This window comes from Mya arenaria, chromosome 5 (assembly GCF_026914265.1).
Source record: "Mya arenaria isolate MELC-2E11 chromosome 5, ASM2691426v1".
NCBI lineage: Eukaryota > Metazoa > Mollusca > Bivalvia > Myida > Myidae > Mya > Mya arenaria.
The window spans coordinates 21192502-21206545 of record NC_069126.1 but is presented as its reverse complement, the minus strand read 5'-3'; the positions used below and the strand labels follow the sequence as shown (position 1 = coordinate 21206545).

The window sequence follows — 14044 nt, the reverse complement described above, 5'->3', positions numbered from 1 at the left end:
TTTTATTTTGCTATTATCCAAGACCCGCAATTCATCACTCGATAATTCCAAGTAGTTTGAAGCCTTCCCACGCGTATGAATACATCGTCGTCTTGGAGACACGTGGAGCTAACCTTATTAACAATGAGACCAGTAATGGCTGCCGACTCCTCATTTTTTTTCCATTTTGAAGCGGATTGACAGCACTTTTCAGGTAAGATATTTACGTAAAGGCGACTTGTTTAAACTCTGAAATGTATTTTCCATTATTCCTTGCCTAAGTCTGAGTATTAGCCTAAGACAATATTTTTACCATTAAACCTACTGCCCTGTTGTTTATATTCATGAATTCTCGGCATGTCATTACTTTCATGAAGCTGTTGACCAAGAACTTGACTTTCATTTTCACTTTCATTTGTATTTGTTACTTCAGGCAAATCATCAAATGTAATGTTCATCAGTTGTTCAATTTCTGGAGAAATCACAGCAGCAGCAGCAGTTTTCTCACTCAATTGCAGCACAAACAACTCGAAACTACCAAAAAGATCTTTAAAAAAGTCGAAATCTGACAGATTATCCACCATGTTTCCTCTGCAGACGAACTTTTAGCTTCCAGTTCGCCGCAATCAGTTTATTGTCATTTATAATAAAAAAAATACAAGATCAATATTTTTAAAAGGTTTATTGTTCATTGTTGCTTTATTTTAACCCCAAATATTTTAAAGAAGGAAAATAGACATGTAAACAACGTAAACAATGCTTCATGGAGAAATGAATTAATGTCACATGGGGTGTCTTATCCAATAGGATTTAAGTATTCCTCGCAACTGCTCAAATTTTAATTATATATGCAATCAATCAAAGACGGCATCAACCTTACAGAAAACATAACACTGAAAGAAAAAGTTGTTGAAAAATCAGTTCTAACAAACGAATTTCTTTACTTAATACTGACCAAAACATCTATCCGTCTAACCTAAAAAATTATATTGACCGAACACATGGAAATCGAAAATAAACAATTAGATTGGAACAAAATATACGGTAATATATACCAATTAACAATAGATACAAGCTTGCGTAGTTTCCATTATTTTTTATGAGAATAATACCCATAAACAAATTACTCTATAAGTTAAAACTTGTCGATTGCACATTCTGTTACTCGAATGTAGAGTTAATTGAACATTTGTATCGGGAATGTAGTAAAGAACAACAATTATGGAACAAATTGTGTAAATCAATTGCATTAACGACAATTAATATAAACATAGGTAAATGCGAGGCTTTACTGGGAATATTAAGTACAAGCAGACACACGACAGCAAAATGCAACAATAGAGTATTGTCGTATGATGCATCCTTGATGAACCTAAAGCTAAGAATCAAAATAGGCTAATCATGACAAATAGGAGACCGAAAATCAAAAATGGAGAGTACTTGATATCTTATATGATTAATTAAAACATGACATGAGTAGCCACAACAATAACAACCAAAAATAACATTTTATAAAAATATAACAACATTTTTATGAAAAAAGAGACGTCACTCAGTAGGTGTGTGAATGCGTGTACATGTGTTTGTTTGTGTGTGTGCGTGCGTGCGTGCGTGTGTGTCTGTGTGTGTGTGTGTGTGTGTGTGTGTGTGTGTGTGTATTTTGTAAAATGTACTCAGCATTGGAATGTGGTTTTTTTTCAAAATACCATATTTGTTGTTTTTTATGTAAACATCATATGTAGAAAATAAAAGAGAAAAAAGAGTTACACTTAGCAAAACTTTTAACTTAGCAGTTTTAATATCGAGTAACCTTTAATAATCAATACATTTCTGCATGCCATTTTATGAATCGCCGGAAATCAAAAACATGTCATTATTAAGATCAGATGCGTTGGTGCGTGAAACGAAGAAAACATCAAAATACACGAGGAATTGTTGGTTTGGCGCGAAATAAAATCGCATGCGGTTATTCTGTATAATTAAACAGCCCGCATTACCAAATTGCTCTATGTCGATACAACAACATGGTTTAGCTGTCAGGATTTCGAATGCGGGAGTTGTATCGTGAGCGCGGGAAAGGTTCAACGACATTTGCGCTATTAAACGTAATAGATACGGTGGAAGATCAGTTATGGTCTAGATGGGTGTTTCATAAGACTAAAATTGTTTTTATTGATGGTATTCTCAAGCCGCACGTTTTCAAAATGAAGTTATTGCCTTTGATGAGACAAATCTTAAGTTTACGCCTGCTCCAAGACGATTCACCTCCAAACGCAGCTAGAACTTCAATCAAGCTAACAATATGAACTTTATTGACATAACACCAACGTCACCGGATCTCATAGAAAACATTTGGGATGAGCTTAATCGTCGAGTGAGGAAAAGGGTTAAAGCGCCTCAGACACTGGACCAGTTAGGAGCAAGTATTATTGCTGAGTTGGCTGATCCCAAAATTATGTGAAACGTAATGTAATGTCCATGCGACGACCCTCTCTCACCGTAATTACCAGCCAGGGTGGGCACAGCCGTTATTAGACTGTTTACGGCCTACCATATTGAAATTAACTAGATTTTTACACTTGTTGATCCTGTTCGTTTAATCTGTATAAACTGAACTGAATGCGCGAAATATCTAATCTGTATTTCCTGAAATTTTCAGCAAGATCGACCCAATACTAACCGAGATATGCCCATCTATATACCTGCTTAGTTTTAGGTTTTGCTAAGCTTAAATGCATTTATCAGTAAACTGATAAATTAAGAACTCAACACGTTGTTCTTCAATGAGGTGGGAAATATTTTTGGAATGTATTGCTCTCCTCATTTTGACGCTAACCACTGTAAACACTGACGTCATGAGACACCCTCGAACGTTGCATGTCAAATAGCGTCAAAGTTATGTCCAATGTACCATTATACTTGTGTATGACTATGACGTGGATGAGCAACGTTACAGAAAAAAGGCACTTATTATTCACTCGGACATCACTGATGATGGGCTGAAGGTTCTGTCACCTCAACTCATCAATTCACGCCATGTTCATTGTGTAAGCCTCCTCCGAGGCCAGGACGTGCTTAAACTCAGACCGAAATGTGTCGTAGTCCTTGTACGTGTCCGGAAGTACAATCATGTTCGAGCACGTGTGCGCCATGGGAATGCGTTTAAGGCCCGACTCGTGGGTAAAATCTATTATGATTCGCGAACGAGGTGTTGATTTTGATCCCGTCACAAAATGAAGAAACTCCAACAATTCCATTTGAGGCATTTCCTTGACAAAGTCCTTCAGGTAATTGAAAACCTTGCGCTCGTTTCTCGAAAGGTCATCATGCGATTTCTCTGTGTCAAGGCGCGCGACAACGCGGTCCGGCGTCGGTTCAAGTGCTCGGAACATTACATCGAGCGTGTGCAAGTGGAACCGAGACCAAAAATGGGTAAAATGAGCTTCCGGTAGCCCTGAACGCATCATCTCTAGCAAAGGCCGCGGCCGGATGCACACTACGTTTCGCGCTAGTAACGTTAAGTGATACTTGAATGTTTCTGGTTTCAACGACACTACCGCATAGTCAAACCTCTCAAATATAGATCGAACCTCGTCTGTCTGTTCGGGTGACAAGCTGTCCACGTCTTTGAGTGCGTCCATCACGAGTTTTCGGTCGACCTCGTCGAGGAAGTACATGAAATCCTCAATTATCGTCTCCTCTGCTACTTCCGTTGTATCATAAATCATACCAATAATAGCCGCCTTGCACATGGGGAGCGGAAACTCTCTGGTTACGGCGAGAGTGTGGGATAGAATGCGTCCGAGCGTCCGAAACGTTATGTCCTCCGAAAACCGGTGTGCGTGTAGGAAGGGAACCACTGCCTCGCAGCCTTGGAAGTAACGCTCGCGCACTTGGTCCCAGAACGTGGTGAACATGTCTGATGTCACACCGCCACAATCGAGCCCACTCTCGTCCAACATTTTGACAGTTATTCGAGACAAGGCGACATTTTCGTCGCTGTAGTAGGCCAGCACATTTTCGACGATGTTGTCGCGGCTGATTTCAAGAGTAACAACCTCGCTACGCAGATGACGGTGGTGGTTTGTCAAAACTGAATTAAACAAAGAGCTGTAAGATTTCAGGACAGATTTAATGCAATGCCTAATCCTATGTTAAGTGGGTTTAATTTATCAATTGAAAAGTTATATGGCTATAACTTAAGTAAATAATACTTAGAATGCAATATCCGTGCAGGTATACAAAGAAAACTAAAGTAGCGACAACGAAGATAACTTTGAGATTGCTTACATGATCTGATTATATTAAACAAAAGCAGATTTATCAGATGAGCTCTCTGTACATACGGGTTTCTACTTCCTTGAGCACCGCCCTATCATCCTTGTTACCGGAACCACTCCCTACGGCACCCGAAAGTCCGTCCTCGTCCTCGTCATCGCTGTCCAGTAGTGGTGGAATCTGTACCATTTCCGGGCTCAAAGAAGGTAGTGAACCATGACCATCATTTGAATTGCCGGCCACTTGATCACCTGTGCGGGTGTTATGAATGAAAATAAAACGCTGACGTTACTTTACTTATTTGGTTTCAGCTAGATGAAACTCGTATTATATAAAAGTATTGAACTTAAAAAAGGTCAGCGGTGTCGCAGGATTTTTGTTTGAAAATTTCAACTACCTGTGTAATACTTAGTGAAACGAACTATGGCTTCTTAGTGAGAACTATCTAGTGCTCATAGCAAAAGTCATATCTGGTTGACGTTGTAGTTAACGATGGCTTGAAAAAACGGAAGCACACGTACACAAACAAAATATAAAAACAAACGAGACGCTACAATACCGTCAGTTGCTTGGTTGGGTCTTGGTGGTAGATCCGGTGGGAGGTTCTCCGAGGCCTGTCGTGACTCCTCGAGCGCTATCTGCAACTGCTGTTGGAAATCCAGTCTCTCGCTGGTCCGTCCTACTGTTAAGTAAATGGGACGACAGGTGGAAAAAATGTTAAATAATTTTTTTTTTTTTCCGCAAACATTGAGCTTCAAAGACCTATTAATTTCCCGCTTTTTTCGGTATTAATCACGCGCGGAGTTTGATACAATGTAACACTTGATCTTAAGTGTTGACGGTTTAATTAGACAATACATGGTTGGTGACGAGATGGTGGAAGTTTATGACGGTTTAATTAGACAATACATGGTTGGTGACGAGATGGTGGAAGTTTATGACGGTTTAATTAGACAATACATGGTTGGTGACGAGATGGTGGAAGTTTATGACGGTTTAATTAGACAATACATGGTTGGTGACGAGATGGTGGAAGTTTATCCGGCGAGCGAGAAAGCTATCTTGCTTCAGCGAGCCATGATAGCTTTCGTAGCGAGCCGGTTAACTTCCCCCCACCTCGACGCTTTCCATGTATTCGATTTAACCTGCTGTTTGTCATATTATCTTCATATTATATAATCGTTGTTTCCACATGTATACCATTTTCATGTATTACTACTCATCGTGAGACGTCAAAGGAACAACTACATCAGTCCATGCAAACATGGCCAAATTTTAATATATTCACCAAAATAAAGGTATACGAGTGGCGAAGATTTGAGTGAAAATATTGTGTGTGTGTGTGTGGGGGGGGGGGGGTCTATGAGCACGAGTTGTTTTTCTATAATCACGAGTAAAAAAGATACCATCTTACACTTTAATCAACAAATTGTCTGTTTCTTTTATGCTTATTTTCGAGGTTTCATTGATATCTTAATTTATTTTCCCGAATACCACCATTTTTAGAAAAGACAGTTTTGTTATGGCGCTAACCGTGGAACACCCCTCACAACTACATCAGTACATACAAACACCGTGGAACACCCCTCACGACTACATCAGTACATGCAAACACCGTGGAACACCCCTCACGACTACATCAGTACATGCAAACACCGTGGAACACCCCTCACGACTACATCAGTATATGCAAACACCGTGGAACACCCCTCACGACTACATCAGTATATGCAAACACCGTGGAACACCCCTCACGACTACATCAGTACATGCAAACACCGTGGAACACCCCTCACGACTACATCAGTACATGCAAACACCGTGGAACACCCCTCACAACTACATCAGTATATGCAAACACCGTGGAACACCCCTCACGACTACATCAGTATATGCAAACACCGTGGAACACCCCTCACGACTACATCAGTATATGCAAACACCGTGGAACACCCCTCACAACTACATCAGTATATGCAAACACCGTGGAACACCCCTCACGACTACATCAGTACATGCAAACACCGTGGAACACCCCTCACGACTACATCAGTACATGCAAACACCGTGGAACACCCCTCACGACTACATCAGTATATGCAAACACCGTGGAACACCCCTCACGACTACATCAGTATATGCAAACACCGTGGAACACCCCTCACGACTACATCAGTATATGCAAACACCGTGGAACACCCCTCACGACTACATCAGTATATGCAAACACCGTGGAACACCCCTCACGACTACATCAGTATATGCAAACACCGTGGAACACCCCTCACGACTACATCAGTACATGCAAACACCGTGGAATACCCCTCACGACTACATCAGTACATGCAAACACCGTGGAACACCCCTCACGACTACATCAGTACATGCAAACACCGTGGAACACCCCTCACGACTACATCAGTACATGCAAACACCGTGGAACACCCCTCACGACTACATCAGTACATGCAAACACCGTGGAACACCCCTCACGACTACATCAGTACATGCAAACACCGTGGAACACCCCTCACGACTACATCAGTACATGCAAACACCGTGGAACACCCCTCACGACTACATCAGTACATGCAAACACCGTGGAACACCCCTCACGACTACATCAGTACATGCAAACACCGTGGAACACCCCTCACGACTACATCAGTATATGCAAACACCGTGGAACACCCCTCACGCCGCAGTGTTTACAGCTGATTACGTAGACTCTGTCATTCCTATTTCCGGCTCGTGGAGAAATATAGTTCTCAAAGATTGTTTCTATTGTATATCATTTACTCGTGCAATCATTTGATGATCATTTATTAATGAACTTTTATTAATGAATCTGTGTTCCAAATAATAACGAACACTGGTCGCCATTAACTAAATGAAATCGAAAATTCGAACGCGTAAAAACAAAACAAATGTGAATAAGTGTAGATAGGTGACATTTCAGTGGTCAGGCCTATTTACCTTATGCGCTTATTTGCAACATCAGAAAAATTATTAAAGCGGGCATTACGTCAAATTTAAAAAAAATGTTTAGGCCACATTGCAGTAATAATACAATCATCTATATTAGCAAGAACCGAACGGTAAAAGACACACGTAAGACGTACATGGCTTTAAAGCTGCACTCTCATAGAAGGACCGTTTTGACAACTTGTTTTTAGTTTTTGTCGTAGAATAAGCCCATGTTCGCGTAAATGTCAGATAACCAGTGATATAAGCCTGCTGATAAAGGATCAAATCACAGTTTTTCTTAGGCCTAAAAAATAATTGTTTGGTAAGGGTTACATCCTTTTCAAAAATAGGTAGGATTTTTTTTATTATTAGGTTTATATAAGAATGTCATTTTCATTATAGCGGAATGGTGTTAAAGTTATCTTCTGAGCAAGCATTTAAGGTTTTAACCTACATATTGAAAAGCAATGGAAAAAAAATGTATTTTTAGGCCCTATTAACGGTCGGAAATTGATGTTTTATTTCGAAAACTCAACTTTGGACTAGGGCACTTGTGCCGTAGCTCGTAGTGGTGCACCAGACATCGACCTTCTCGGATGTCCGTTAGCAGATTCGAATAATCAAAGTAGTACCAGGACTGATAACAGTGTAGAACATGAAAAATAGTTCTCTTAGCCAGTCATTATGAAACTGACAGCAGCCTTCGTTGTTAGATTATTCGAAATCAACAACATAAAAACGACAACAAGCCTAGCAGAATGCATGACATATTCTAGTAATGTAGTGTATAAAAAATGAAAGTAATCGATTAAATGATATCAATCAAGTCTGCAAAAATTTGACATGACAATACTACTTCCAGATAACATATATTTTATACAAGTTCAAGTGAAGTTATTCAGCAGTAAGGCCGCCAATATAATGATTTCCATCATCAAATGGATTCATTTACAATTTCGCGTGAGTAGCATGGATAATTTGACACGAAAGATCATATGCAATAAAATTCGTTGAATCCCGATCGAAAGCGGGTCAAATCAGTCATTTAATTTTTGCAAATTTCAAATATATTGAAATTATGCACATAATTAGTCTCAATGAAGCTAAATGTATGAATATGTGTATATAGCACCTAGATCATGAAACTGATGGTAGTTAACTGACGCCTTGTAAAGTCTTCGGAAACATTTATATTATTTAAGCGCTAGGAGCGATTATCGAATGTAAATATTAAAAGCTGCGATCTGATATTTTGTCACCAGTCTTGATCACTGGTTTTTATATATGTATGCAAAAATTGGTTCTTTCCAAGACAAAGAAATGAAAAACAGATGTCAAAACGGTCGATCTGTGAGAGTGCAGCTTTAAGAGAAACTAGTGTTATCCATATACATATACCGTGCATACAAAATCTAAGCACATATTCGCATTGAGATTTATTTTTTCTCAAGGTCATGTTTATAATTTAAGTTTGTCACATAAAAGTCACATGTTATTTATACTCAACACAGAAAGTGGTTACGCCTAAAGGTACCAGTATCTGACATTCAATTTTCTGACCCTTTTAATCCATGGAATTGAATTGTACGATTTACCCTGACCAATTTTTAATAATTTATAAAATGCCAAAATAATAAACAGTGGATACACACGTCCATCCTCGAGTCCAGTTCCAGAATCGCCGTTGTTATTGCCAACAAGATCCAAAATCTCCCTGCGCCGTCTACCGCCACCAAGCCTATGGCCAGCACGCTCCCCACCCAAAAAGCCCTCAAGGTCGGAGTCCGTGTCTGAGCTACTTCCTGCACAATCTGGATATAAATGAAATAAATAGTTGCTAAAACGTCCAGTGAACATATTTTGCATTGTTTTCTCTTATAATAATTAACGTTTTGTGTTCGTTTTTTTCTTCTGCATATTAGTTGTTTCAGGATGTTTTGTTTTCGTTCCTATTCGGTTGCCGTTTGATTTCAAATGTAAATAGAGAGACGTTTATTGTGTATTGGAGCTCATTGTTAAAGATTTCATTCGTAGGTATGTCATTCAGTCGCAGTACCTTTCTCCGTCCAACTGTCGGCCGCCTTTCCCAGTACGCTTCCATTTTGTGTTATGCGAGAGCTTATCCATTTAACAGATTTTGAAGGGTAAGAATTAAGTTTCTACTCAATGATTTCAAATTTACCAAGGTTAAAGATGAACTCTTACTCCAAAATAAGAATTTCCACAAATTATACAATAATATACCAAATAGGAAGAATAACTATCGAAAACAATGGTTCTTATGAAGGATACCGAGTTGAATTTGAAAGAAAAGTGCAGAAAACACTGTATCTCTACCTTACGAGACGATAAAAGTAAATCTTTTAGCACTGACTAATAATTTAATACTTTTTTGCGTTTTCAGCTATCAAATACATAGTTGCAATGTTGTAAGCATTAATTAATATTTTCATAAATGCAGTATTTAGGAAGAAGTTAAAGGTTTATCACTCAAAAATTATGTTTGTTATGCATGTGTATGTATTAATTTTGAATACGAGTGTCACTTTAAATGTTTAATTCACTTGTTTGTATTTATATTAATATTTTTTATATTGAATGTATACTTACTTTCACAAGCAGAGCAGCATTTCCCACAGCGCTTGGCGGTTCTCTTCCAGCACTTCCGGATCCGCTGTCGTCTAGTTTCAAAATGGACCGATTTAGACATGGACAACCAATCAAGTGTACTGTTTAACAAGATTCCTAGGTCCACGTTTGATGAAAATAGACAAACCGCGGCTTAAATCAAACAGCTCTGCCCACTAGAAACTAAATATAAGTAATAGATGACTTGAATTAAAATCTTAACGAATAAGAATAGGCGGAGTTGGCATAGGGAACGAGCCGTTCTTAATCATTACGAATTTAATTCAGGTCATCTTACTGGTTGGTTGATTCATTGTCGACGCAAGGATTGTGTATCGGATGAGTGGCAGTGGGCGGACCTTTTAAACACCCTCAAATTTTGAAATTCTTAATGATTAAGCCTAGTACTTCTGACTGTCTGCAATTTCGTTGAATGTATTCTAACCTGATATAAGCTGCAAATGAGTTTAATTGGGCACGAAAATCACGCCATTTCTTGGCGACAGAGCCTATTTACACTAATAAAACATTCAGTTTTCGGATTAACATCCAATCGACTTACCCCAAGACCAAGGAGATGACGATGGTAAAGATAAGCAACACCGCTGAAAACAAATAACAGTGGTAAAAACACTTGCAGCTTTAACTGTGTTCTTCCTCCCCGCTCCGTATTCCCAGCCCCAATGAATCGTTAGCATAAGAGGTAAATGTATTTTATTTCATTTATCTCATTTAGCCATATTACTTACTCAAGTTAATTATTTGATTTTACATAATAAACGATTGATCATAAACATGATTCATTTTTTAGTATCCGAGCTCTTCAAAATGATATTACATAAATTATACCATAAACAAAAATGTTGATCTTAGCTTGATCCGTTTTTAAGATATTTAAGATAGTTTGAGTATTTGGGGCAAGATCATTAGACCCATGGAATAACACCTAATACCGTAACAAATCGAATAGTCTGACAGCATCATTATTTTGATGAAGATGATCATTATTATCATTTCTTAATCGCAATTCTGAACGTGCGTATAAGCAGTTAATGGTATAACCTCTAAAGGAACAGTAGTTACCTAACACGATCATGGCTATGACGAATCCTTGCTTCCGGAAATCTTCTTGAAATGTATTACCTGAATAAAAGTATATACATGGTAAAAATACGGATGAACACAAACACATGTTTAATTTTAATTAACGCCAGCTCTAAATCTGTGATCAGTGAATTCTCACCACATTTGTTGCTGACGTATGCCGCGTCACTCTCGGATGTGAGGTCACCCTCCGTCACGATGCAGTACACCGGAAGTTGTGTCCTCTGATTGCAATCTAATCCGGACACCAACAGAGTTTGGTTGCTAGGTGACGCTTGGTATCCTGCATCGTCTGCGGGATCGGGAATGAACCAGGTGTATGCTAAAGAGGCGCCAAAGAAGGGCGGGGCAACAGACAGGGATTTTGAGAGGCAGGCGAGACTTCCTGTGAGAATGTTTGAAGCATTTTTCCAGTCATTGTTGAACTTAATGACTGGAACTTCCGGTGAATCTGAAAGAATACATAGCCCTTCACTTCATATATATGCCATTTTTAAAAATAAAAAATGCACAACGAAAACAATAAAATTAAAATTGAAACTGTGTATAAAGACATTTAAAAATAATTCAGCCCGATTGCGAAAATGTGGCTTCAATAAAACACTCACGTCTGATGACGAGTGTGCGGCCTATCCGGGTTTTTGATGTTGACAGAACATACGTTCCGTTATCGGCATCTTGTGCGTCCGGTATTTCGATCGTAACCGCCGAGTTAACGATACCTGTTAAGTTTTAGTCTCTGTGTTATTGTGTTGATTTTGAAAAGTAAGAAAACTATTCAGTTAAAAAAAACCAGAAGAAAATACAATTGGTGCAATACAAGTACAACGATGCAGTTTATGGTTTATACTTTATACTATATATAGTACGAGTTACCTAGTGACCTATTTCAGATGTTCTTTATTGAGGCGTTTTGAACGTAAGTAAGCATATAGTTACGGTTCCCACAATCCGAGTAATTGATTTTATACACGAGCACCTTGTTATGTAAATCACGAGCCAATGAGTTGTTCTTCCAAATTCACAGTTTTATGAGATCATTTACTCGAATACATACCCAAGTATGAAACCCGGTTGCTGTTCAACACGGTGGCGTTATTCGTTTGGTCAATGTGTACCAACGTTGTGCCATTGGGCGCCAAGATGTTGACGCCACTGCTTGATGTCACCATTGGCCACGTCAGGTGTACACTTTCTCCAGGTCTCCCATTGGCAAAGCCAAGATGTGCATCAAGCACTGAATGTAGCAAGATAACTTAATTGACTTTATTCACCAGTATATCATATTTGACTATATACATGTATACGAATACATACAGTATTGAAGTCTTAATAAAAAGCTAAGATTTATTCATTCGAACAAACCTCAGCTTTAGTTAATGTATGTTGTTTTTCTTGTTTTTTTTTAACATATTTTAAGGAGCAATAATCACAGTTTCAAATATCATCTAAATTAGTTCAAAAGATAAATCGACCAATACAGGGTTGCGGTCCTGTACATTAGTCATCTGAGCAAAACTATAAAGGCGATGTTAAAAAAGAAACCTACTCTCTTCTGTGTGTATCTTGAATGTACTGGAATTTCCGTAGAAACCACATTTCCAAGTTTCCCCTGCGTGCTGATTTAACAGATTTCCAGAGCGTTCAAATACCAACGCATCATCATTTTGCATCGTCACTATACTAAAATTTCGCACCAAACCGTCAAATTGGCACGGACCGGCTGCGAACCCCACATCAGCTTTCAGCAAACTGCATGAAGTTGTGATCCTCGCCATGACATCAAATGTTCCAGTCTTAGTCTGGCGCGAGAAGAAAACGGAAGCGGAAGTTGGGAGGTTTTCCAGGAAGCAGCAAAGAGAGAATGGCGCCTCGCGGAGAGGCGGTCCGCACGTAGAGAGATGCACGGGGGTTTTCGACTCTCCTATGAATGCACAAGCCGAACAATAAACACCATGCAAGTAAATAGGACTGGTACTCGTATATAAAGGTAAATATTTACTTCAGAATTTAAGAATATATAGTGAAAACCGATACAAACTTTTCAATTTCCTAAAGGCATGTTAAAGGCCCAGTTAAAGGAATGTTTGCAGGATACTTAGATTGGAGATCTGATAAGACAATTAGGCAAAAAGATTAAGATCAATTAACAGAGGTTGTGTACAAATACATGGGGGGGGGGGCGGGGAAGGAGGTCACTTATAGAAGGCTTAAACTCGGGGAAGGAGGTCACTTATAGAAGGCTTAAACTAGGCCTTTAACCAGAACCTAATTCTGAGTGATACATATTAAACAAATACTTCGTATTAGTTATGTTACGTTGAAATACTATTTAATTAAATGGCAATCAGATGTTATGGTCATGCATATACATTGGTCACTAGGTAACAAGATTAGCAGAGAAAATATAATATTCAGTAATAAAATAGGTGAAGGTTTAATTACGAAATAACTACTCACCATAACAAATGCTACAAATGAAAGCTAAAATCACCCATGAGCGTAATAAGGTAGATATCATATTCATTATTATTCTCTCTTTGTTAAATGAAAAGTTATCAAAATTCCAACTTTCGTTTTGAAAATGATCCTTCGTTTATTCCAATGCGAATGATATTATGAAAATCGACAAAAATAAACATTAGGTCACTCGGTCTTTTTATAGAGTTGCTCATTGCATTTTATTTCCAATTTAAGCCGGTTTGCATTTCTGTTAATATGTTTTAAACATTTTAAACGTATCATTTATATTTTACTTCCGGATATGGAATGATTATTGACGCATATACACCAAGAGCAAAAAAGTATAGTAGTTTCGTTTTACTATATCTGTACGTATAGAGCCGTGTGTGTATAAAGCCGGGTAAACCCAAAATTGACATTACACGCCTACTAAACGCCAGCTCCACCACTTGTGAATAAAATATAATTTGACATTTTTGCTTCATGGACATACATGTATTTCTAAATTCCGAGATTGTGGAAAACACCTTCTAAGCAAACTTCCAAAGCAGGAAAACTAAAACATGTTACGGTATAATGCACCAGTACATTGTAACCACGGCCCCCAGGTCCGGGGTATACCTGG

At 38.6% G+C, this 14044-nt stretch overlaps 1 protein-coding gene across 1 annotated transcript; it reads right to left on the bottom strand.

Annotated features, from left to right (window-relative positions):
- Positions 1–646: 646 nt before the first annotated feature.
- Positions 647–13832, bottom strand: LOC128234309 (uncharacterized). The gene is made up of 12 exons (XM_052948477.1): positions 13417–13832; positions 12506–12880; positions 12014–12193; positions 11565–11678; positions 11096–11407; positions 10936–10995; positions 10415–10457; positions 9835–9905; positions 8877–9035; positions 4817–4939; positions 4326–4508; positions 647–4072 (listed from the first exon to the last, which is right to left on the bottom strand). Exons 1-12 carry the CDS (start codon positions 13481–13483, stop codon positions 3009–3011), a joined length of 2751 nt encoding a protein of 916 aa, XP_052804437.1. The 5' UTR covers positions 13484–13832; the 3' UTR covers positions 647–3008.
- Positions 13833–14044: the final 212 nt, after the last annotated feature.